This window comes from Rhineura floridana, chromosome 5, assembly GCF_030035675.1.
Source record: "Rhineura floridana isolate rRhiFlo1 chromosome 5, rRhiFlo1.hap2, whole genome shotgun sequence".
NCBI classification, from domain to species: Eukaryota; Metazoa; Chordata; class Lepidosauria; order Squamata; family Rhineuridae; genus Rhineura; species Rhineura floridana.
The window spans coordinates 170,270,818-170,295,512 of NC_084484.1; the positions used below are offsets into that span (position 1 = coordinate 170,270,818).

General features: G+C 44.9%; 1 protein-coding gene across 13 annotated transcripts in view; it reads right to left on the bottom strand.

Annotated features, from left to right (window-relative positions):
• The window catches only part of FAT3 (FAT atypical cadherin 3), a 697,764-nt gene that overhangs the window by 118,530 nt on the left and 554,539 nt on the right, over positions 1 to 24,695 (bottom strand). For all 13 annotated transcript variants that reach the window (XM_061628858.1, XM_061628860.1, XM_061628859.1 and 10 more), the window contains 2 exons: positions 22,569 to 22,779; positions 14,634 to 18,707 (listed from right to left, as the gene is read on the bottom strand). In XM_061628858.1, the coding sequence (XP_061484842.1) occupies positions 14,634 to 18,707; positions 22,569 to 22,779 (4,285 nt within the window). The remainder of the gene's footprint in view (positions 1 to 14,633; positions 18,708 to 22,568; positions 22,780 to 24,695) is intronic.

A 24,695-nucleotide genomic window follows, 5' to 3' on the forward strand; every position in this document is an offset into this window, starting at 1 on the left:
TGAATGAGATGTAACAGTACAGTACAGTTTAAATATTGTAGGGATTGCAAGGGGAGGGGGAAAGTTCATGGATCTATTTTTTCACAAGTCCAATGTATGCTTTCCTGCATATCTTGTTCTGTGGTGATTAATTAACTTTTCCACCAACATATTTAAGGCAGGTTCAGTGTCTTAAGGGTGTTCTAATTAATTCATTTTTCACTGTAGATTTTTTTGAACGGTAGGCTTCTGACTGCATATGTTAATGGAGCCTTTTAAAAATCTGCCAGGAGTTTTTTTCTTACATTACGCTTGGGCATCACAACATCTCAGCTTTCGCTCAAAAAACAACTATCCCCAATTTGCATTTCCTTTTCTCTTTGTTTTTGTTTACTGCCTGACTGAATAACATCCCACCGAACCCTCCCCTCCTGAACAAATGTTACAAAGCACGCTCAGTTAGATTGAAAGGGAATATGAAGATCCAAAATAAAATCTTTCAAATACATTTTAGTAAGCTACACACAAAATGGGTTTTAAGAGGCAGACCTTGTGATCACATGAATTTTTTCCTGTGAGTTTAATTTAAAATTTAACAGAATGTATATTACAGGTATATTAAAAAAAGTCTGTAGAAGGGCCATGGCTCAGTGGTAGGGCATCTCCTTTGCACGCAGAATGTCCCAGGTTTATTACCTGACATCTCCAGGTAAGGCTGGGAATGTCCCGTCTGATATCTTGAAGAGATGCTGCCAGTGTAGACAACAATGAGCTAGCTGAACCAAAAGTCTGACTCAGTATAAGGTAGCTTCCTATGCTACTAAATCCCTGTGAGTTTCCCATCTGCACTCGACTGAGGATCAGTTCTCATAGTTGTTGTTGTTTGTTGTTTGTTGTTATCATCATCATTATTATTATATAACAACAACAACAACAACAACATTTATATCCTGCTCTTCCTCACAGTAGGAGTCCAGGGTGGCAAACAAAAACACTAAAAACACTCTAAAACATCTTAAAAACAGGCTTCAAAATATATTAAAACATATTAAAACAAAACACCTTTAAAAACATCTTTAAAATAAAGCATTACAAACATCTTAAAAAGCAATTCCAACACAGACGCAGACTTGGAAAAGGACTTTAAAATATATTAAAACAAAACATCTTTAAAAAACATCTTAAAACAAAACATCTTTACAGCAATTCCAGCACAGACACAGACTGGGATAAGGTCTCTACTTAAAAGGCTTGTTGAAAGAGGAAGGTCTTCAGTAGGCGCCAAAAAGGTAACAGAGATGGCTCCTGTCTAATATTTAAGGGAAGGGAATTCCAAAGGGTAGGTGCCACTACACTAAAGTTCCACTTCCTATGTTGTGTGGACCAGATCTCCTGATAAGATAGTATCTGCAAAAGACCCTCACCTGCAGAGCGCAGCGATTGACTGGGTATATAAGGGGTAAGACGATCTTTCAGATAACTTTCCAGACAATTATCTTCTAAAGTGGCTCACTTCAATAACAAGAGAGAGGTCCTGCTCGCAGGTTTAGAAACTAAAAAGACACAGGCCACACAAGGGGAGAAGGAGGGGAAAGGCAGAGGAGGGGAGCATCTGTCCATTTTGGTTTGCACCAAGAGGGCTCTTCTGCTAATCTTAACACCTGAGAGGGTCTGCAGGGAAGGAGGCAGTCTTTTAGATATTTAGGGCCTAAGTTATTTTAATATCAATGTGAGCCTCTTGAATGGGGTCCAAAAACAAACTGGCAACCAACACAGCTGTTTCAAAACAGGGGTTATATGAGATCTAAATTGAACCTCAGCCAGTAATCAAGCATCTTGGGACATACATAGTGGGTAGAGATTGTGAAAACTGTACAGACACTTCAATAAGGTAGGAATTTGGCCAATTATTAATCCCAGTGATGGTAAAATGCTGATTTACAGATCATTAGCATCAAGGAGCATGTGAGTTGTGGATCTCCTCCTAATCGTGGGAATAGTTTGTTACTTGGACAGAGGGGAGGAAGGCAGCCTACAGCAAAATACTGAAGTGAATGAAGGTATTCTTCCAAAAAGTGCTGAGGTCTCTTGAGAGCAGAGCAGGCGGCCATATGATTTTACATTTCTCGCTCAAGATGGATTTTCCACATCTTGTATATAATCGTTGCCTTTCCTTCAAGGGACTGTTTGGAGAACACCAAACACCATTCACATTAATTATCCCCTCTCTCCCCCCCCCTTTTGATTCAGTGATCCGCTTGCTCGCTCAGACTTTGTTAAGTAAATGGGTCGTGCGTGATTGTATTTACAGAACAGCCTTTTGAGCCTCAAACTGACAGAATGGCTTTGGCAAAGAAAAGCCAAACACTTGAATTGATCCCAGGGGGATGTTTCAGCCTGCTTTTAAAAATCTGCCAGTGTAAGTTAAAACTTTCAAAATCCACAGCACCGCCAAAACGTCTGAATATGCCCAGAAACAAATGTAGTGAAATGTCTATACTATTAATTTTCTAGACCAGTGGTTCCCAAACTCCCCCTCCCCAATGGACCACTTGAAAATTGCGGAGGGTCTTGGTGGACCTGTTCATGATCTTTCAGCAGCTGTAACGTGTCATGCTACATGCTGCATGATTTTTAATTATATTTTTACTGCTTCTTTTGTTTATATTGCATTTTATTATATTACTATTAGAATTCCACAGAATTCCATAGATTTTAAATTGTAAGTGTTCTTCGCAGACATGCCACGGACTACCAGAATGAGGCTCATGGACCATTGGTGGTCCACGGACCACAATTTGGGATCCCCTGTTCTAGAATTTGTATCTCAATAAATAAAATCGGGGAAGAGCCATACCACAATGGCAAAACACATGCTTTACACACAGAAAGATCCAGGTTTAATCCCTGGCATCTCTAGGTAGAGGTGGGAAAAGCCCTTATCTGAAACCCAGCAGAGCCGTTGCTTTCCACACACACCAGGGTAGGGAACCTGTGGCTCTCTAGCTGTTGTTGGACGCCTGCTCCCATCAGCCCCTGGCAGAATGGCTGTTGTGACCCAGGTTGGGAGGGGAGGCATCGACGAGAGCGACACCGACTTTGAGGACTGGGGCAGTAAGCTGAGGGAGGGGTCCAGCAGTGAGGAGAGCTCACAGCGTGCCCAGACCCCTGGCCCTGTCAATTCAACTCCCCGATCCTGGTCCCCCTGCTGGAGTGCAACCTGAACTGTAAGAGACTGCTCCATTAGACATGTCCCTCACCAGAGGTGCCGCCTTGTCAACCTGACGTTCTCCAGCCGAGTGCCCCGCAGCTTCCCATGCTCGAGCAGGCAGACAGCCCCCACCAGTCGGAGGGGGAAGCTGTGATCAAGCCCCCATCGCCCCACACTCGGAGACTTCAGAGGCGCGAAGTTCAACGGACGGAGTTGAGGAGGAGCCGCCATTTATGCGCGAAAGCCAAGCCTACTTAAGTGGACTCAGGGGAGGAGTTAGTTGCTGAGTCAATGTCTGAGAGCTGTGAACACATACTGTACTTAGTCAGTGCTAGTTCAGGGTAAAAGTTCCTAGAAAGCATAGAGAGGTTAATGAGCCAAAAAGCTTTTGATGTATCTAATGAAAAGAGAGAAAATCACAGATGCGACTGAGTCTTTCAACTTCGGGCAGAACAATGGCCAGTTGTCAGGGATGATGGCAATTGTAGTCCAGCAACATCTGGAGGGCCACAGGTTCCCCAACTCTGGTGTGGCCAATCCTAAACTAGATGGACTGATGGTCCGACTCTATAAGGCACTTTCCTATGCTCCTATTACCCTCTCTGTGCTAGTGTATTTTAGCCACTTCACATTGATCAGCTTTTACGAAAGAAAATGTAGTTTGGTTACATCTGATACTGATGACTGCAACACAGCTGTAAATCAAGGATGAAAATTGGCAACAGATGGTAGGAACTGGGTTGCATACATGGGTAGCAGGGCAGCTATTTATTTCTCTGACCGTGTCTGTGCTTTTCCCATCAGCTTGGATCATGGAGATGCCAGCTGGCATCTCATGTGTATGTAGTTCGCAGGAGGGTTCCCCTCCAAAGCAGCATACACCCAAACATAACTGTATGCACGAATCTGATAGTATGCACCGGCTGAAGAAAGTAACTGAAAGGGGTTAATCTGTGCACTGGAACTGGTGACTTAATTTCCATAGGGTTAGCTATATTACTCTGAGTTGCAGCAAAACCGCTATTCACTCCTGTTGTGAAGGATGCATGCATTAAAGCTCTAATGGGATTGTCACTGTCTGTACTTTTTGCATTTCAGTTCCCTTTAACATCAGTGCTTATATTTCCCTCCCTCTCCCTCATGTCTGCAACTGAAGATAACCATGGAAATCTACCCAAAGTTTAAGATCAGAGGCCCTCCTCTCAAGTGTCCCTGACAAATGAAGTGAGGTGGGCAACCATCAGGGAAAGAGTCTTTTCAGCAGTGGCACCACGGTTATGAAACAGCCTTCTAAGAGAGGCTTGCCTGTCGCCATCTTTATGGTCTTTTTTTATTCCATTGGCACCAGGTGCTAGACCTTTCTATTTACCCAGGCCTGTTGAACAACTCTGTGCTTCACAGACTGGGTCTCTCCGTTTTAAAATGAGTTTTGCAAACGTTACATTTATATATTTTTTAAAAATATCATTTTTATTGTTTCATAGTATGTTTTAATGTTATTGCTTTTGTTGTTTTTCTTTGTGAGCTGCTTGGATAACTTCTTTAAGGGGACAGAAATATAAATGTAAGAAATCAATTAAATAAACCTGATGAAGTAGACTCGAGCCCCAAAAAGCTTATGCCCCAATAAATGTGCTGGTTTTTAAGGTGCCACAAGGCCCTTCGTTGTTTTGATTAACATCACAGTATAATTCAAGAAGGGAATGTATGCAAGTTAATGATTATTTTCATACATTAAGCCAGGCCAGGTGGAGCATTATCCTTTTGAACTGTACCTAGGATTTCTGAGACTCTCTGAGTCTGCACGGCCCTTCTGAAGCACATACATTGTACATGCCATGGGTGGCAGGGCAAGCACAAACAAGCGGGGAACAGGTGGACAAACTGGACAGGATTCAGGGAGAGAAAGCAAAAAATGGAAATTTTACTCACCGTGAATTTCTATTTGTAGATAGTGCTGGAGGACATTCCTCAGTAGGGATGACTCCTCCTACTGGTCGTGACAGGCAGGGTCTCTAAGCTTCTTTGTAGCCACTCCTGGGGGAGGAGTCGTCCCTCTCTCCAGACCGAACAGACAGAGCCAGGAACACCCCTCAGGCCCCAAATCCACAGCCTCGCAGACATCCCCCAAGTGGAAGCCTAAACCAGGAGATAGCTGAAGAAAAGATGGCAGACCAGCACGGAACCGATGTGCCGGAGTACAGAACACACACGAAGGGAGACACACCATACTAAACAACGTGTGCGAATGTAAGGTGCTGGCAGAAGCCCTAACTCCCCCACTCCCCCTCCCGCTCCAGAAGGTTGGTGCAGAGGAATGAGAGGTGGGTGGAATGTCCTCCAGCACTATCTACAAATAGAAATTCACGGTGAGTAAAATTTCCATTTTTGCTAGATAGTGCTGGAGGACATTCCTCAGTAGGGATATGACAGAGCAGTTTACTAGGACTCCGGGTGGGATTCCTCTAGCTGGGAGGCAACACCTTCTGGAGCACCTTCCTGCCAAAGGCAGCATCGGCTGATGAAAATGAGTCTATTTATAGTGCCTGATGAAAGTGTGTGGAGAAGCCCATGTAGCCGCCCTACAGATATCCAGTATGGGGAACCCCCCTTTAAATGCTGCTGAAGCCGCCGCCCCCCTAATTGAGTGTGCCGTGGTACCCAATGGAGGTTCCTTACCCAGAGTTTCATATGCGTGTGCTATAGCCGCTCTGAGCCAGCGTGAGATAGAGTTGGTTGTCACCTTACACCCCTTTGATATCCCAGAGAAAGCCACGAAGAGGGCCTCAGACCTCCTGAACTCCAATGTACGATCCAGGTAGAAACGAAGGGCCCTCCTCACATCTAGTGAATGCCACCTACGTTCCTGGGGGCAGGAAGGAGCGGGGCAGAATGAAGGGAGGACCACTTCCTGCGACCTATGGAAAACAGAATTGATTTTAGGTAGGAATGCTGGGTCTGGTCGGAGTACAACCTTGTCCTGGTGGAAAATGCACAGCTGAGGATCCGAAGATAATGCCCCCAACTCGGAAACTCTGCGTGCCGATGTAATCGAAACCAGAAAAACTGTTTTGAATGCTAAGAGGTTCAGGGGGCAAATAGCCATTGGTTCAAATGGTGGACCCGTCAACGCCGTCAGCACCCAGGTAAGGTTCCAGTTTGGAAACCTGTGAACCATTGGTGGGGAGACCAGCGTCACCCCTCTTAGAAAACATTTAAGGAATGGGTTGGAGGAAAGCGCCCCCCCCAGGCAGAACAGAATGCTACTAAGAGCCGTGGCTTGTCTCTGGAGGGTGGCTGCGCTCAGACCCTTATCGAGACCCGACTGTAGGAACCCTAGGGGACCTCCGACGTCTCGAGACCAAGGTTCCACTGTATTGGCAGAGCACCAGGAGAGGAACACCTTCCACGTGGATGAGTAAACCCGGTTCGTGGACTGTCTACGCGATGCCAGTAGTGTATCTAGCACTTTCCCCTTAAAGCCCTTAGCACTCAACCACAACCGCTCAGTCTCCAAACTGTCAGCTGGAACAACTCTGGACGAGGATGGCAGATTGGTCCCTGAATCAGAAGATCCGTTCGAGAGGGAACCCGCCAAGGTGTCTCGACTGACATGTTCAGTAGGTCCGGAAACCAGGGACGTCGAGGCCAATAGGGCGTCACTATAATGATTTCTGCCTGCAAAGTCCGAACCCACTGGATTGTGCGTTGTATCAGCCCAAACGGAGGGAAAGCGTACAGGAGGCCTTTTGGCCACGGCGTGACTAGTGTGTTTGTGCCCTGAGCCTGATGACACGGGTGTCTTGTGAAGAACCGGCGTAACTGTGTGTTTGCAGGCGTTGCAAAGAGATCCACTATTGGTTCTCCCCACCTGTGCACCACCTGTTGGAAAACGTCTGGGTTAAGTTGCCATTCTGTCTCCTTGATGGATGTCCTGCTGAGCCAGTCGGCCACAAAATTGTCAGTGCCCGACAGGTGTTCGGCCTTCATAGAGGCGAGATGCCCCTCCACCCACTTGAACAGGCGCTCTGCCTCGAGTATCAAGCCCTTCGATCTCATGCCCCCTTGTCTGTTGACATAAGATTTCGCCGACGAGTTGTCGGTGCGTATGAGGAGGTGCTTCCCCTTGATCTCCTGGGTGAAGGCCTGAAGGCCCAGTCTGATGGCCCGTAACTCCAGTATATTTACATTGAGCTCGCCTCCATTGCAGACCATGTCCCCTGAGCTACCTTGATGCCCAGGTGAGCCCCCCATCCGTACAAATTCGCATCTGAGGTCATGATCATGCGTGGAGGATCTTCCAGGCTGACTCCATGGGTCAACCTCTGAGGTTCCAGCCACCACCGGAGCTCTGCCCATACTGCCGGAGGCACTGAGATTGACCGTCTGTGACGTAGGACAATTTCTTCCTGGTAGGGCAGAAGGCTCTGTTGTAGAGATCTTGAGTGGAACTGAGCCCACTGAACTAGGTCGTATGCCAAGACCAAGGACCCGAGAAGCTGGGCCAGCCTCATCAGGTCCAACGCTGGAACAGTAACTGCTTCCCAAAGCAGTAGCTGAAGCTTCAGTGCCCTCTCTTTGGTGAGCTTCATGTGGAAACATTGCATGTCCAGGATCACCCCCAAGTGTGGAATAGTTAGTGATGGGGTTAGCATGCTCTTTTCCAGGTTCACTATGAAGCCCAGCTTTTGGAGCCACGATACGGTGAGATGGGTATCTGTGTGTGACTGGTCCCGGGATGGCGCTCTCACCAGAATGTCATCCAGATAGGGGTGCAGGCATATCCCCATTGTTCTGAGATGTGCCACCAGAACCACCAGTACCTCGGTAAAGACCCTTGGTGCTGAGGAAAGGCCGAACGGCAGGGCCCTGTACTGGAAGTGTCTGTTGTCGTACGAAAACCGAAGAAAGCGCCTGTGCTGCCTGCGGATTGGAATGTGTAGATACGCCTCGGAGAGGTCCACAGAGGTCAGCCAATCCCCTTTTCTTAGGGCTGCGGTTATGGAGCGAAGGGTTTCCATCTTGAAATGCTTCTTGGCCACCCACCTGTTGATCCATTTGAGATCCAAAATAGCCCTTGTGTCGCCGTTCTTTTTGTCGACTAAGAAAAAAAATGAATATACCCCTGATTTCCTCTCCAAGGGAACTACTGGCTCTATTGCCCGGATGTCCAGCAGGTGCTGAATGGCTTCCAGGTAGCGCAAGTGCTTCTCCAGCCTTCGAGACCTTGGTGTGGGGTGGAAACGGTCGTGTGGAATGTGATGTAACTCTATGGCATATCCCATGGAAACCGTGTCCAGTACCCATTTGTCTGAGGTGATGCCTCTCCAGCGGTGGGCAAACCCTAGAAGCCGTGCTCCCACTCTGCGAGAGACCTCTGGCGGCCGCCAGTCAGGAGGAAGATCCCTTTGGGCCTCCCCTCTGGTTCCTCCCCGAGGAGAATGGTACGCCTCCCGTTTTAGTGGAGGAAGCATGTCCACCCCCTTTGTCTTGTCTGCCCCAGCGAGGCCTGTTGGAGGGCCGGAATCTAAAGGGCTGTTTTGAGGGACGAAAAAACTGGTTCTGCCTGCCCTTCTGTTCCTCTCTTTTGGCCATAGGGAGTGTTTTCTTCTTGTCCCTAGTTTCCACCAGGTGGGCCTCTAGAGGCTCCCCAAATAGCTTGGAACCTGAAAAAGGTAGAGCAGTGAGGCGGGTCTGTGACCCTGAGTCCACAGCCCATTGTCTAAGCCAAATGTTATGTCGAGCCACAGTGGAGGCAGCCATAGAGCGCGCTGCGAACTGTAGGGCATCCATGGATGCGTCGGCTGCCAGGGCCGAGGTGTACGCCATTTTCTTTAACCCGTCCTTTACAAATTTTGGAACATCGTCCCATGCCCCAAATTCTTCAGCCCACATAAAAACCACTCTGGAGAAAACTGAGGAAGTGGCTGCAGCTCTGAAGCCGACAGCGTCTGCCTCGAAGCTCCTACGAAGGGCCCCTTCGACTCGTTTGTCGCAATGGTCCTTAGGCCCCCCCTCCCCTTCTGTTGGGATCACTGCCGAGCTAGTAAGAGCAGCAATAGGCGGGTCCACTGTGGGAAAACGCAGTCTTGCCATGATCCTGTCGGCAAAAACGTAATGTTTCTTTGCCCACTTGGCAGGTGGCTTTGGTTTGCATGGTGATGACCTTTTGGCATCCCACACATCATCAAACGCCTGAGGAAAGGGAACTGAAACCTGTTTATTGTCCATGGAGGGGAAGGCCTTTTTTGCGCCTGCCGAGACTGACTGAGTGGGTGCGTCGTCCCCCACCTCTGCCTCTGGCAGTTGTAGTACTCTGCGGGCCTTGGAAAGGAGCGGCTGAAAGACCTGTGGGGCGAAGAGTCTGGGTTGTGTCTGGGTGACCTCTATTTCCTCACCCGAAAGTTCCCCCTCTTCCCTGTCCTGCTACAAGAGACGGAGGGGGGGAAAATCTCTATCTACTTTTTTTATGCCATGCATAATTTTATACATTTCTATCATGTCGCCTCTAACTTGCCTGTTCTCTAAGCTAAAAAGCCCCAAATGCTCCATTCCCTTGATCGTTCTGGTTGTCCTTTTCTGAACCTTTTCCACCTCTACAATATCCTTTTTCAGGTGAGGCGACCAGAACTGTACACAGTATTCCAAATGTGGCCCCACCATAGATTTATACAACAGCATTATGATATCAGCAGTTTTATTTTTCATACCTTTCCTAATGATCCCTAGCATGGAATTTGCCTTTTTCACAGCTGCTGCACACTGGGTCAAGCTATCCACTATGGCCCCAAGGCCTCGCTCCTGGTTAGTCATCACCAGTTCAGGCCCCATGACCGTGCATGTGAAATTAAGATTTTTTGCTCCAATATACATAATTTTACACTTGTTTACATTGAATCACATTTACCATTGTACCACCCACTCACTCAGTTTGGAGAGGTCCTTTTGGAGCTCTTCACCATCCTGTTTTGTTTTAACAACCCTGAACAATTTAGCATCATCAGCAAACTTGGCCACTTCACTGCTCACCTCTAATTCTAGACCTCTTATGAACAAGTTAAAAAGCACAGGTCCTAATACTGATCCTCCACTTTCTACAGACCTCCATGGGGAGAACTGTCCATTTATTCCTATTCTCTGCTTCTTGCTACTTAACCAATTCCTGATGCACAACAGGACCTCTCCTCTTATTCCATGACTGCTAAGCTTCCTCAGAAGTCTTTGGTGAGGTACCTTGTCGAAAGCTTTTTGAAAGTCTAAGTACACTATGTCCACCAGACCACGTTTTATATGTTTGTTGACACTCTCAAAGAATTCTAATAGGTTGGTGAGACAGGACCTTCCCTTGCAGAAGCCATGCTGGCTCTGCTTCAGAAAGGCTTGTTCTTCTATATGATTGGTTAATTTGTCTTTAATAATGCTTTCTACCAGTTTTCCCAGGACAGAAGTTAAGCTAACCAGCCTGTAATTTCCGGGACACCCCCCTCCGGATTGCTTTTTAAAGATTGGCATTATTACATTGGCCACTGTCCAGTCCTCAGGTATGGAGGTGGATCCTTTTTGAACTAAGGTCTTCCTTTTCCATTTTTACAAATAGCTACCAGGGGTGTGCACCTGGATCAGGGCTCCAGCATGGGTGGTAATAATAATAATAATAAAAAAATTAATTTATGTGTCGCCTATCTGGCCAGTGGCCACTCTAGGCAACGTACATGTAAACCATTAAAATACAATACAATAAACACTATAATACAATAAAGCAGCAACAAAAGCAATACTAAACAGGGTAAGAGGCATTTTAATCATAGCAGTTAACCCTCCCCGGTAGTCCCAAAGGCCTGTTGAAAGAGCCAGGTCTTCAAGGCTTTACGGAATACATTAAGGGAAGAGGCATGCCGTAGATCTTGTGGGAGGGAGTTCCAAAAGGTGGGGGCCGCCACTGAGAATGCCCTCTCTCTAGTTCCCACCAATCTAGCTGTTTTTGTCGGCGGGATTGAGAGAAGGCCCTGTGTGGCTGATCGTGTCGGGCGGCATAATTGGTGGCGTTGAAGGCGCTCCTTTAGATAAACTGGGCCGGAACCGTATAGGGATTTAAAGGTTAATACCAACACCTTGAATTGGGCCCGGAAAACAACTGGAAGCCAGTGTAGTTCAAACAACACTGGTGTGATGTGGTAGGGGGCATAGCAGCTCAATCCAGTGCAGGGAGAAGCGGTAATGCTCTCCTACCTCACCCCCAAAGGGCCCCAGTTGTCATGACCCCAGATCTGACCAGCAACCAAACCACTGAGCCAGAGGCTGTAAAATTACCAGCTATAGAGTTGGAATGGATTTTTGAATCTGAGCCTGGTGACCAGAGAGCCACTGAGGCAGGCAAGTAGGATCCCCCGGACCAGATCCCACAGAACTAGAGTTGTGATCCTCACGGGCACGTCCCCCCAGGCCTGAAAAATTGAGTGCTTCCCAAACTACTGGTCCAATGGTGCAGGGAGTAGAGCAGGCCAGACGGCTGACCCTTTCTAGACTGTAGCTCTCAAAAAGGGGGTACAGCATAGGAGAGATGGACTGAAGGAAGAGGCTCAAAAGGCGCAGTCTACACCTAGCCTTTGTCGGAGCAAGTTGCTCACTCTTATGGTGCTGACCTGTCTGCCTTCCTCCACTGCCCTGTGGGTGCCTCTGCAAGACAGAACAGCAGTCTGGATGCTCCCCCCCCCTTGCTATTCATCCACTCTTAGATTTCGGAGGAGAGAGTGGAGTGACATGGCTAGCATCAGATGCAGTTTGGTCTTTGTTGACCATTTTTCACTTCCTTCATTTACTGTCTATAATAAAGATCCCCAATGAACATTTTGGTTAATCAAGAATTCATACCTGGGTCTTCTAAATTAGTAGCAGTGAGCTCATAGAACAGACGCTGCGCAACCTCTGCTCCTACATCACAGCCTACCAGCCAAGCAAGCGCACTCCACCAGTTTTTGAAGATGTACATATTTACACAAGCATGCCCTTGATCTCTGTGTTGTTTTAACAGAACTGTTTTAATTATGGATGTTTATATTTTAATGTCCGTGCAGCTGGCTTTGATACTTTGTAAACTGCTTAGAATCCTATTTTGGCATTAAGCCGTTGATGGTGGTATGACAACAATGGCTTCAACTGCAAAAAGCAATGGGGTTGATAAACATCTGGCAGGCGACAATATATGGCCAGTAAGCTGCATTCAGTTTGCTGGGTTACCAAGTTTGCACACTTGCATTTAACTCTAAATATGAAAAAAAAAACCAGCTCCAAGATCATTCCTCAGCACAATGGAAAGAAATCTGAGAAGAGCAGAACAGCCCAATATATGTATATAGTGACTTACTTCTCCCTTTATTGCCTTTAAAAACTAATGTTCCTAATGAGATTTGCTCTCTAGAAATGGAAAGACTTTTTTCTAATTAACCAAAATAAGTTACAAATGTAAAGAAGTCTCCCACCCACCCAATCATTATCCCTAGCCAATTCTAAATGTTGTTTGCTTTCTCTGGCTGATGCTCAGTGCGACAATTCTTTCCATGCTGGTACCATCAATCTTAAGAGGTTATATAGCGACTGCTAAAAGGCAACACAGTGTGAAGTGTGAGGTGGTTAAATTAAAAAGATCTGTACAATGATCTTTTCCTCTCTGTTCACTTTTGTAGCATGTCCTAAGGGCTGACTGAATCAAGCAATTGAAAAACACCCTGGGGAAAAATGGGTTGTGTGGATCTGCACTGTGGCATTGTTAAGGTCATAGAGATCTCAAACCAGTGACTCTTGACAGTTGGGCCCAGACATCTTACTCTCTCCTTTGCTGGCAGCTTCCTAGCAGAGGGAGCTGCACATGCACTTTTTGCTGTGCTTTGATGCCACCACTGCCAGAGGGCAGTAGCGCATGTATTCAACTAAGGCCACATTCACACCATAAACTTATTCCACTATGATTCCACTTTAAACAATCATGGCTTCCCCTAAAAGATCCTGGGAAGTGTAATTTGTGAAGGGTGCTGAGAATTGTTAGGAGATCCCTATTCTCATCATACAGCTACAATTCCCACTGTTCTCTGGGAAGAGAGGCTGACTGTTACACCACTCTTGACAACTGTAGCTCTGTGAGGAGAACAGGAGTCTCCTAACAACTCTCAGAGGAATAAATGTCGTACTCAGAGCAGACCCTCTGAAATTAATGATCCTACCTTAGTTTGTTTATTAACTCCAGATGGGTCTACTTTGAGTAGGACTGACACTGAATACCACCCTGTGGTTTCATCTGGCCATATACATCTTTTGACTCTGACCTAGCCTTTTGTTGAAAACCAAGCAATCCTCTGACTCTCCGCTCTCTTGCTCACCGGCCTGATTACATGTCACTCACCACAATGACTCTTTTCACTTCCCTGAACATGTACGGGAGAAGCAAAACTTCTATTTAGTGTAGTCTAGTCCAATCTGATTTATTGGTTGATTGCGCCAGGGATCAAGTGAGGCTGGAAGTGGAACATATGACGCTGCCTTGTACTAAGGCCGTAGCTCAGTAGCAGAGCACCTGCCTTGCATGCAGAAGGTCCCAGGTTCAATCCCCAGCATCTCCAGGTAGGGCTGGGAGAGACTTCTGCCTGAAACCCTGGAGAGCTGCTGCCAGTCAGTGTAGACAATACTCAGCTAGTCTGACTCAGTATAAAGCAGCTTCCTATGTCGCTATGACCAATCATTGTTTTTATTGTGGGTTGTTTTTCATGCCGTATTTTAACATTGTTGTAACCCACCCTGGGACTTCTGGGTGAAGGGCCTGCAATAAATGTTATTTAAAAAAAAAATCCACAGAGCTGTCCACTCTGGCTGGCAGCAGATCTCCCTAGTCTCAAGCAAAGCTTGGTCTTTCCTAGAACCTTCTGCTTGTAAAACATGCACTTTGCCACTGAGCTTGGACTTTTTCACCCCTCCAGCCCTGAGAGTAGGGATGGGAAGATCTGCCTGTTTGGGTTCTCTCAGTTTCTCATTTTTCCAATGTTAAATTCAGTTGTCTACATTTCTACAGAGATCTGTGGATTTTTTTAAAAAAAAAAACCTCATGAAAATTCTCCACCATTTTAGTGCAAATTTCTCCAAATAAACACATTTTTGTAGGCGGTTTTGACAAAGATACACATGTTTGCAAGCCATTTCTCATCATTTCATGCTTTTTTGCATGTTATTTTCACTCATGTATTCATTTTTATGCACACTTTCCCCTAATATATGCATTTTTGTAAATGTTGTTTAGTTGGCGAACTGCATCCTAAAATTCTAATAAATGTGAATTTCGAAGGATGGCTGTATTTTGGTTCTCATATTGTTTTGGAAATTGCAAATTTGATAAATTCTGTTTGAAGTGCGAACTGAATCGAAATTCTCATCCATCCCTACCTGACAGGCACCTTACCTGTAATATGGTAGCTAACTTGGCGGTTGACATCAGATGTATCTTCATCCCAAGTGCTGAGGACAGCCACAACTTCACCTGGCGAATCGTTCTCCTTCACGAACCCCCTGTACATCTCATGTTCAAATACTGGAGCATTATCGTTTATGTCTGTCACTGTGACCGAGATCAAGGTGGTCGATGAGAGGGACAAGGCATCTCCCAGGTCAGAAGACACCACTGTGAAAGTGAAAGTGGGGTCCTTCTCATGGTCCAAGTCTTTCAAGGTGCTAATCCAGCCACTGTTGCTGTCGATAGTGAACACCTCTGTGATTTTGTCAGCATCCAATTCTGTGAAGAGAGAGTAGGTGACTTGACCGTTTGCCCCCCAGTCTGCATCAACTGCTTTAACCTGGACCAGTTTAGTTCCTATTGGCATTCCTTCCATTATGATGGCTTCATAGCTGGAGGTCTCAAAGATGGGCTTGTTGTCATTGACATCCAAAATTTTAATGTCCACATCCACCGTTAACACAACGTCCACTTTATCGAGCTGTATGGTTGCAGCAACTTTAAAGTGAAAGGCAGGAGTTGTTTCGTGGTCGAGTCGCTTATCAAGTTTTATGATGCCGGTGTCTTGCTCTACAACAAAAACTCCATCCTTATTGTTTTCTGCTAATTCGCCATTAACTGTGCTATAGGTGGTGCCTTGGTTAGGCAAAACATACAGAACGTCAACGGTGCTACCTATTACCATGTCTTCTGATAGTGTAAATGAATATTGGGGTTGAGAAAATGAAGGCAAGATCGTCTCTGCAGGCAAAACATGAATATACACAGGGATAAGGGAATGCTTTACTGGAATGCCACCATCAACTGCTTTGACAAAGCAGGACAGCACTGTGTTTTTAAACTGGTAAAAATTGCCCTTGGTTACCATCCATCCATTGTCAGGGTCAATTTCCAGCAGATCTGCAACTGAAACAGTGGCCTCGCTATACAATGAATAGGCAATCCTTGCATTTGCACCGTCATCTGGATCAACTGCTTGGACCTGGGTGACCAAATGGCCTTTTCCAACATCTGCTTTGACACTTGCCCTGTATTCAACTGTCATGAACTGGGGAGCATTGTCATTCTCATCCACCACTATGACTCGCACGGTGCAGAATGTGGTTCTTCCTCCTCCGTCAAGGGCTCTCAAAAATATGGTGATGTCGCCTTCTAAAGGGATCTCCCTATCAAGTTTCTCAGTTGTGATGATCTGTCCATTGTTATCAATTAAAAAACGGTCCTTGGCAAAGTCATTTATAATCGAATAGCTGATTTGGCCATATATGCCTGAATCTCCATCAGTTGCTTTTACATGGATTACTTTGGTTCCAGAGGCAGCATTTTCTCTAACCTCCGCCACGTAAATACTCTGTGTGAACACGGGACTATATAAATTAGCTCCAAGAATCTGGATATGGACCTGGGCTGTGCTTGTGAACAAACCATCAGAGACAGAAACATTCAGACTGTACATTGACTCCATCCTCTGCTTCCGATGGCTTGACAGAGTGATGACACCACTTTTGCTGTCCATTACAAAACTTGTACGGTCATTTCCAGACAAGATGCTGTACTCCAACCGGTTAAAATCAGAGCTGTCTGCATCAGAAGCTTGGACGCATGTCACAAAATGACCCCGAGGAGCCAGCTCACTGACATATGATTCATATATCAACTGGTTAAAAATGGGAGGGTTGTCATTCATGTCAGTAACAAAGATGCTAACTAGAACTTCACTGCTCAGAGGTGGGAATCCATTATCTGTTGCCCGTACTTTCAAACTGCATTGCTGCATCAGCTCATGGTCCAGCAAGCGAGCTGTTAGGATTAAGCCACTTGTGCCATCAATGTGAAAATAATCTGTGCTGTTGAAGGTGTCCTGGACTATCTGATATTGAATAATTTTATTATTCTCAGAATCTGCATCAGTAGCAACAACCTGCAAAACAGGAGTCCCAATCAAAGATGCTTCAGACAAGGTGGCATTGTATGCAAAGCGGTCAAAAACTGGAGCATTGTCATTGACATCATTGATAATTAAGTCCACTGTTACTTCAGATCGGGCACCAGTGAGAGCATCGCTGGCTCTCACTGTCAACTTGAAAATGGGGTTTACTTCATAGTCTAATGGACTGATGACACTGAGGACTCCAGTGTCAAAATCAATGTTGAACTGATTATAGGGATCTCCATCTACAATGATGTAAATGATACCTTGACCTTCTGGGCTGGTTGCATTGATACTCAGAATTGGGGTGTGCATTTCTATGTCTTCATTTACAGAGGCTGTGTAGAAAGGCTTGTCAAAAACAGGCATTGCTTTGTTAACTATTGTAATAGGCAATTCTACACATGCAGACAGTGATGGATTGCCTCCATCTTTGGCAATGACAATAATTAAATACTCTATGTTAGATAAGTCGGAATTAAAGGCAGCTTTTAATGTGACGCTGCCAGTGTGCCTGTCAATTTCAAAGTGCCCGTAGTCCTCCTTCAGCAGGTAAGACACATCGCCATTCACACCCTTATCTTTATCAATGGCAGTCACTCGGTATATCAGGGTGCCAGGATCGGCCTCAACTTGTACAGCAGCATAGTATGGAAGCCCAACGAAGACTGGAGTGTTGTCATTGATGTCTTCAATGTGAACTCTGACAACCACCCTGGCGACCCGCAGATGATCCACTTCGCGACTAGCCTCTACCACCAGCTCGTATAATTCCTGTTCTTCTCTGTCAAACGGGACTCCAGTAGTTTGAATGACACCCAGAGTGGATTTGATTTTGAATTTGTTCCCTGGGTTTAATATGCTGTACTTTAAGGGCTCATTAAGGCGGTTTCCAACAGCATTGACCACTGCTACTTGTGTGATATTGGTGCTGTTTTCAGTGATGGACGTGGAATATTGGCTTTGAGTGAAGTGGAGACCACTGTCCATGGCTTCTTTGACCATTATGGTCACCACAGAAGTGCTATAGAATTTCCCATCAGATACTTTTGCTATGAGCATATAATGTTCTTTGGAAAGGCTGTTGTTTTTTATAGTCAGTACTCCAGAAATTGAATCAATAAGAAAATGCTCGGTGTTGCCGTCAATTAGGCTGTAAGTCATTTCAGGTGGTACTTCTGAATCTGGGTCTGCAGCCTTGACTTTAAGAACCTCAACCCCAACATAAGTTGGCAGAAGCAAGATGGTCTCAAACATGGCCTGACTGAAAACTGGAGGGTTATCATTGACATCTGTCACATCAATGGTAACTTCAGCTGGGCTTTCTGCAGTAAGCTGTGGGTTACCACTGTCTCGAACATGGACATGAAAATGGAAATGTGCAATGGTTTCATGATCTAAGTCAGCAATAGTTCTGATTGCACCCATACTGGAGTCTACAGTGAAATAGTTTTTAGCAGTGGACTCGACAATCTGGTAGACGAGCAAAGCATTTTGATTACTGTCGGCATCTGTGGCTCTTATTACTAGTGGGTTGTTTCCTAAGCTCCGAACGATGCTATTGATAGGTGCAGCCTCACTGATGCTGCCCAAGTACTGTGAGAAGAGAAAGACTGGTGGGTTGTCATTTTCATCCACAATCTGGATGTTCACAGTAGCATTTGATGCCATCCCTGCCATGTTTGTGGCTTGCACGGTAAGCTGGTAAGAAGAAGTGCGTTCATAATCAAGAGGCTTTTGACTAGTGATGACTCCAGAGTAGGGATTTATAGCAAAGGCTCCATCAGTGTTGCCATCCTTCACCTCATAAACTAACGTAGATTGGCTGATTGCCGAAACCAAGATAACCGAAGTTCCATAGTCAACATTTTCATTCACTTCAGCTTGCCATTCTTTGTGTGTGAACTTTGGGTGAGAATTGTCTGACATGGTCACAGATATGCGGACAATGGCTGTAGCTAATAGCGGTGGAGAGCCCTGGTCGGTCACTTTGATGGATAGAACAAACTGGTTCATGGTGGTCAAGTCTGGCTCCTTCAGCACTGTGATGATGCCTAGAACTGGTTCAATCTTGAATGTGTTCCCAGTGTTTCCTGAAAGAGTAAAATAGGAATATATATTAAAAGAGACATTTAAAAATGTAAAGACAGCTAGCAAGTTGGGGGCCCAGAGAATGTTCCAGTTGTTGAAGTCACCACAGGCCTGAACAGCTTGAGACCCACCAATCCAAACACAATCTATCAACCATATACAGTGGGCCGTCAACCTAACATTCAACAGTCCTAGCTGGGAAGCAAACGCAGGAATCTTTTCAAGCCCCTGGTGAGCCACCAATACATGGCTTGTGGGCTGTTCTGCTTGGTGACAGGCTAGATTTTATCGTCATTGTTTTCAGATTTTTAATGTCTATTATATTTGTATGCCTATTTTGTACGTCACCCAGAGTGGCTGGATGGGTTAATAAGTGACAGAGAGAAGATATGATCCAATCAGTCAATGGATCTCTGTGTGCTTCTACCACATTTGTGAGCGCATCTATGCATTCATGCATTTATCAAACGTGGGTCCTCTCACCTAGATTCAGATGTTATTAAAGTGTGAGGTTACTGGCTTCTGTTGTTGAGTGCTGTACTGACATTAGCTGAATTCCCTGGGAAGTAAGGAACCCTGCATATAAGCTGAACCCTTCAGTTAAAATTAACATCTTCCCTACACATTCTTTCATGGATCAGAGGAATGGCAGCCTCAGAAAGCTGTACTATGCTGCATCTAGGAACATCTGTGGATGATGAAACAGTGGACATTTGCAGCTTTATCCGAAACAGAAGCTGGAACCTTGAATTGCAGGCAACATGAGAGGATAAAAAACAAATCAGAGGCAGTCATGGGGAGATAAGGTCTCATTAATGGGTTTCAAGCTTTTGCATGACTGGTCTGAGCAGAAGCCTCACATTGCCCTACTTCCTGGTCATTGTCTCATCCCTCCCTCCTCCGTCATTATGAGAGGCATTTTGTTATATTTTTTTCACAGCTGAGTGTATGCCATTGCATCACTGTATCCATTCACCATAGGACCACATTAGATGTTCTGCAGCAGATCGAAGCCTCACCTGCAAAGCAGTAGGAGCAGGACTACACTTGCAGTGGTGAAACACTGAAAAGGGAGAGGAATGCTTGACCCTTAAGCCTGCCACTTCCCCACTGCAATCCCTTCTCTCTTGGCTGCTTTTTCCCCAACTGTGGTTCCACAATCACAAGGAAAAGCGGCTTAGGGGAGGGAGCTGCCGCAGAGGGAATGTGCTGGATGGGTTAAACACTCCTCTCCTGCTTGGCACTTCTCTGGGGTAACTCATGGCATCTCCCCTGCTGCTTTGCAGCCTTTTAGCAGTGACTCAAGTTTCAAGACATGGGTCTGCTGTTGCCTACCTAGTATAATCCATTGTCAACTTGATGGGTTATCTCTGCTAATTTCCTTTAAGAGAAGCTAAACCTGTCAACCTCACATACTTTGACGACAGCTACATCATGATACCATCTTAAAAGATTTCTGACACCAAAGTTTGAATGGGGAGGTGCATAGCTTGGCAAATCCAGCATTAACGGGAATGGAGGATTAAGACTACAGTTCCAGGAGGAGGTAGCACAGAGGTGAATTGGAATAGCGAGTGATGACAGCGAAACTAAATACAATACAGCAAGAGTATTAGCCTGACAGCTCCAGACACAGGTATGAAGCCTGGATCTAACCCTTCTGATATTCACACGAGAGTTATCCACATGTTGGCAAATTAGGTTAATACGTGGCAGGGCCAGCAGATCATGCCTGGGCCACATCCTGCACTTTGCGTGTTTGCTGTAATTGAGCATGCATATGAATGTACATCTTATCAAGCATGATCCTTGCCAGATGGTGTGTTACACACACATATGTGTAGGGAGTCCCTGCAGAAATGTCCCATAGGACTCACATGTGTAATGTAGGTTTTTTTTAAAAAAAACCACACACACACAGGCTGAGGGAAAGTGGGTACGGCTGGAGATGGAGAGGGCAGGCTCAAAAGACTGCCCAACTCCGTGCTCATTTTACTCAGATTGACAAATGTTTACACAGTCTGAAAAATGAGAGTCCTTGGGCATATTGTGACTACTTCTCTACATGCTGTTCTAATATGCAAGTGAAGAAATGCGAGTCCAGAAATAGCTTGCAATGGTTTACCAAAGTAAACTTCTGTTACTGGGAAAGAACTAGACGCTGCTAGCCTCCAAAAAGAGTTGGGCCCCTTGAAACATATGGCAGGACAACAGAGACAGAGCAACAGTGACCTTCAGGAGAAAAAAACTAGAAAGCAATGGCCTCAGCTGAAAAAGAAAAAGAAATGCTGCAAGATAAAGTGAACAAGACTGCCAAGGTTGAAACAGTAACAGCTAGAAACCATGCATGAAGCTTGAAGCGATTCTGTAGCCACCTTCTTTAACTAAACTGAAGCATTTATCTATGATGCTGGAGCAGAGGGAATGAGAGAAAAAAGAAATGAGGGCCATTCAATCACATCTGCTCAGAAATTAGGTTCCTTCGTTCCTTCACTTCTTGAACTGCCTCCTTCACTTCTTGAATTGGTTCCATGCCAGCTGGTCAATATCAAATCTTTGGGCTCATCTATATGGGATCATTTCTTCATAGCAAATACACTTCATTTACTTTCACTATTGATTTGCACCATCCGCAGTTCCTGCCCAATGTTGGCTGCCAATCACTTTTTCCCATTTACACAAGCAGGCATTCCTCTGGGAGGATCAGTCTCACTGTTTTCTTGTGGCCCTGCCCTCGAATTATAATTTCCACTCCCTTTGGTTGCTAGGTGACCGAGCATGCTCCGTCTGTTCTATCAGCTGCAGTAGGTTCCTTTAAAAAACCAGTAAGTGCAAGTATCTGTGCTTTCCTTGGTAGGATACAGCTGAAATACAAATCTTTGTTTAAGCAGTATTATGGTTTTGCGCACAAGTTAGGGGGAAAATAAAATAAAGGCACAATTTGCAGCAACATAAAAAACCCCAGCAGAACGGAGGAGAGCAGCCGGAGGTTGCTTGCCAGCCCACAGGAAATAAAATGAAAGAAAGGAGGAGATAGTGGGCATGGAGAGGGGAACGACTGACACAATCACCTTAAGGCATCAGAGCAAAGCATTTGCAACCACTAGAGAAACGGAGTGAAGACCTTTTTTCTCCCTTTTTGAATCATCAGCGGATTGGGTTAGTATGGATTTACAAAGGGAAAACTGTGTGATAGTGTCTGTTTGTCAGTAACATCATGTGAACCATGCAAATTTGAAGATGTGAGTAGCACCAAACACACAGTAAACTACTGTGTAGATGAGCCCTCTGTACCATTAGGAACTGGTGCCTGAGTTTTCTTGGTTTTGTCTACCCTTCACACCCCCTTTTTCCTTTCATGTTATGACTTTTACATTATAAACCTGTCAGTAGGGACTGTCTTGTTATTTATTGATCTTTGTAAGCCATTCTAGGAGCTTTTCCGGCTGAGGATTGGTGGGGAAAATGCTTCAAATAAATATACAAACAAGAAGTATGGGGCAAAACTGGGCTTATTCCTTAGTAAGAATATTTAATGCTGCAGCTGTAACAACAGTGACAACAATAATAATAACAGCACAGTATTTGAGAATTATAATATACAGCACACAGCAGAAAATAGCATCTGCCCTGCAAGGCACCATCTCTTGAATACAGGACATATGAAGGCCAATGAGATACATATTAGCTGATTAGATCTCATTGGGATTTCTATGGGACCCAAGCATGCTTATCTTCTTTTGGATTATGCTGCTTTAATGTTTAACTCTTATGGAAGAATTACATTACATCGCATGGTTTTGTTACATGCAACTTTACTGCGTGAGAACAGTCCGCAGGCTTCTTAGTCCCTGCCTGCTCACCTGATTCTATTGTGTAGATCAGCTCTGCGTTTCCCCCTTTGTCTTTGTCCAAGGCAGTGACCTGCAGAACTGCAGATCCGATGGCAGCCGATTCAAACACAGAGGCTTCATACAAAGGACTGGAGAAGTAGGGGCTGTGGTCATTGGAATCCTCCACATTTATAATGACCCTGACCAAATTCCGTCGATACGGGAACTCTTGGTCACGAACCTGGAGAGGAGGATTAATCACTGCAGCATGGAGAACACTGGAACTGCCACAAAATTAGCCCAACATTAAACTCATAAATTCAGTATCTCTTTACACAGTGCATCGTGAACCTATGGAATTTGCTATCACAAGATGTAGTGATGACAGCCAACCTGGAGGGTAAGGCGATCAAAGGCTACTGGTCCAGTGAAGGAAATATACCTCTGTTGGGGAACACAAGTGGGAGAGTACTATTGCACTCATGTCTTCCTTGTGGGCTTCCCAGAGTCATCTGCTTGGCAGCTGTGGGAACAGAACGCTGGACTTGAAGGGCCCTTGCTTTTAATCTAACAGGGCTCATCTTGTATTCTTATGGAATGTGGGGAGAATTTGCAAATTCCTTTTATGGAAATTTAGATAAAAGAGCTTTTAATAAGACATGCTTACAAATTTCCTCCCATTAGCATTTCTCCTTAGACTTGGAGTTCTGGTTTACTTAATTTTTACTCATTGGGTGACTGAAAATATTTCTCTACCACCAGATATTAGGGTCTCATTTCTGGAGCAGAATCAGTATGTTGGCAATTCTTCTTTATTCTGCTTTTTATTTCTAGACTTTGTTTCAAATACTGTACTTATGGGGTTGCTTTAATAGTGAGAAGTGATGTAGCAAGAGCAATTAGGAGCTACAATGCAAGGTCTGAGCAAGTTATATCAATAAGATTAAATGGGAAACCTATCAACATAATCATCATCCAAGTCTATGATCCAACAGCAAATGCAGAAGAAGAGGAATTGGAGAGATTTTATGCAGAAGTACAGGAAGAAATTGATCACACACCAAAACAAGATGTGCTGATAATCATGGGGGACTGGAACGCAAAAGTAGGGAACAGAGAAGAATTAGGAATTGTGGGGAAATGGGGCCTAGGAGACAGAAACGAAGCAAGAGAAAGACTTATTGAATTCTGTGAAGCCAATAATTTGTTTCTTGTGAACACATTTTTTGAACAACCGAAAAGACGACTGTACACGTGGACATCACCAAATGGCCAATATAGGAATCAAATTGATGATATAATTGGTAGCAGAAGATGGAGAAGTTCCATACTTTCTGCAAAAACAAGACCAGGAGCAGACTGCGGTACAGATCATGAACTGGTCGTATCGAAAATGAGAGTAAAGCTAAAGAAGACCAACAAAGCAATCATAATGCCAAAATACAATTTAAATAACATCCCAGAAGCATATAAAGATCAAATAAGGAACAGGTTTGAGGCTTTAAACTTAGTTGACAGAGAACCAGAAGAACTATGGAATGAAGTCAGAGACATTATCAGACATTATCATTATGCAAAAAGACAATACCTCTAGCTAAAAAGAGAGAAAGACCCCAATGGATGAGTGAAGAAACTCTTAAAATGGTTAAAGAGAGAAGGAAAGCAAAAGCAAAAGGAGATAGAAACACAGTCAGAACCCTAAACGCAACAATATAGCAACTAGTACGTAGGGACAAAGAGAACTATTACAATAGTTACTGTATAGAAATAGAAGAGGACAACAAAAAGGGTAGAACAAGAACCCTGTTCCAAAAGATTAGAGAAATGAAAGGCAAATGTAAGCCAAGAGTAGGGATGTTGAATAATCAACAGGGGAACACACTGACTGACTGAGATGAAATAAAAGGAAGATGGAAGCAATACACTGAAGAACTCCATAAAAGAGATGCCAGGATGACAGCCGTATGATGAAGAACCAGAAATTTTAGAATGCGAGGTGAAAGCTGCTCTTAAAATACTTGGAAGAAACAAATCACCAGGAATAGATGGCATACCAATAGAGTTGCTACAAGCTACTGAGACTGAATCTGTCCAAATTTTGACAAAAATCTGTCAAGAAATATGGAAAACTAAACAATGGCTCACAGACTGGAAGCG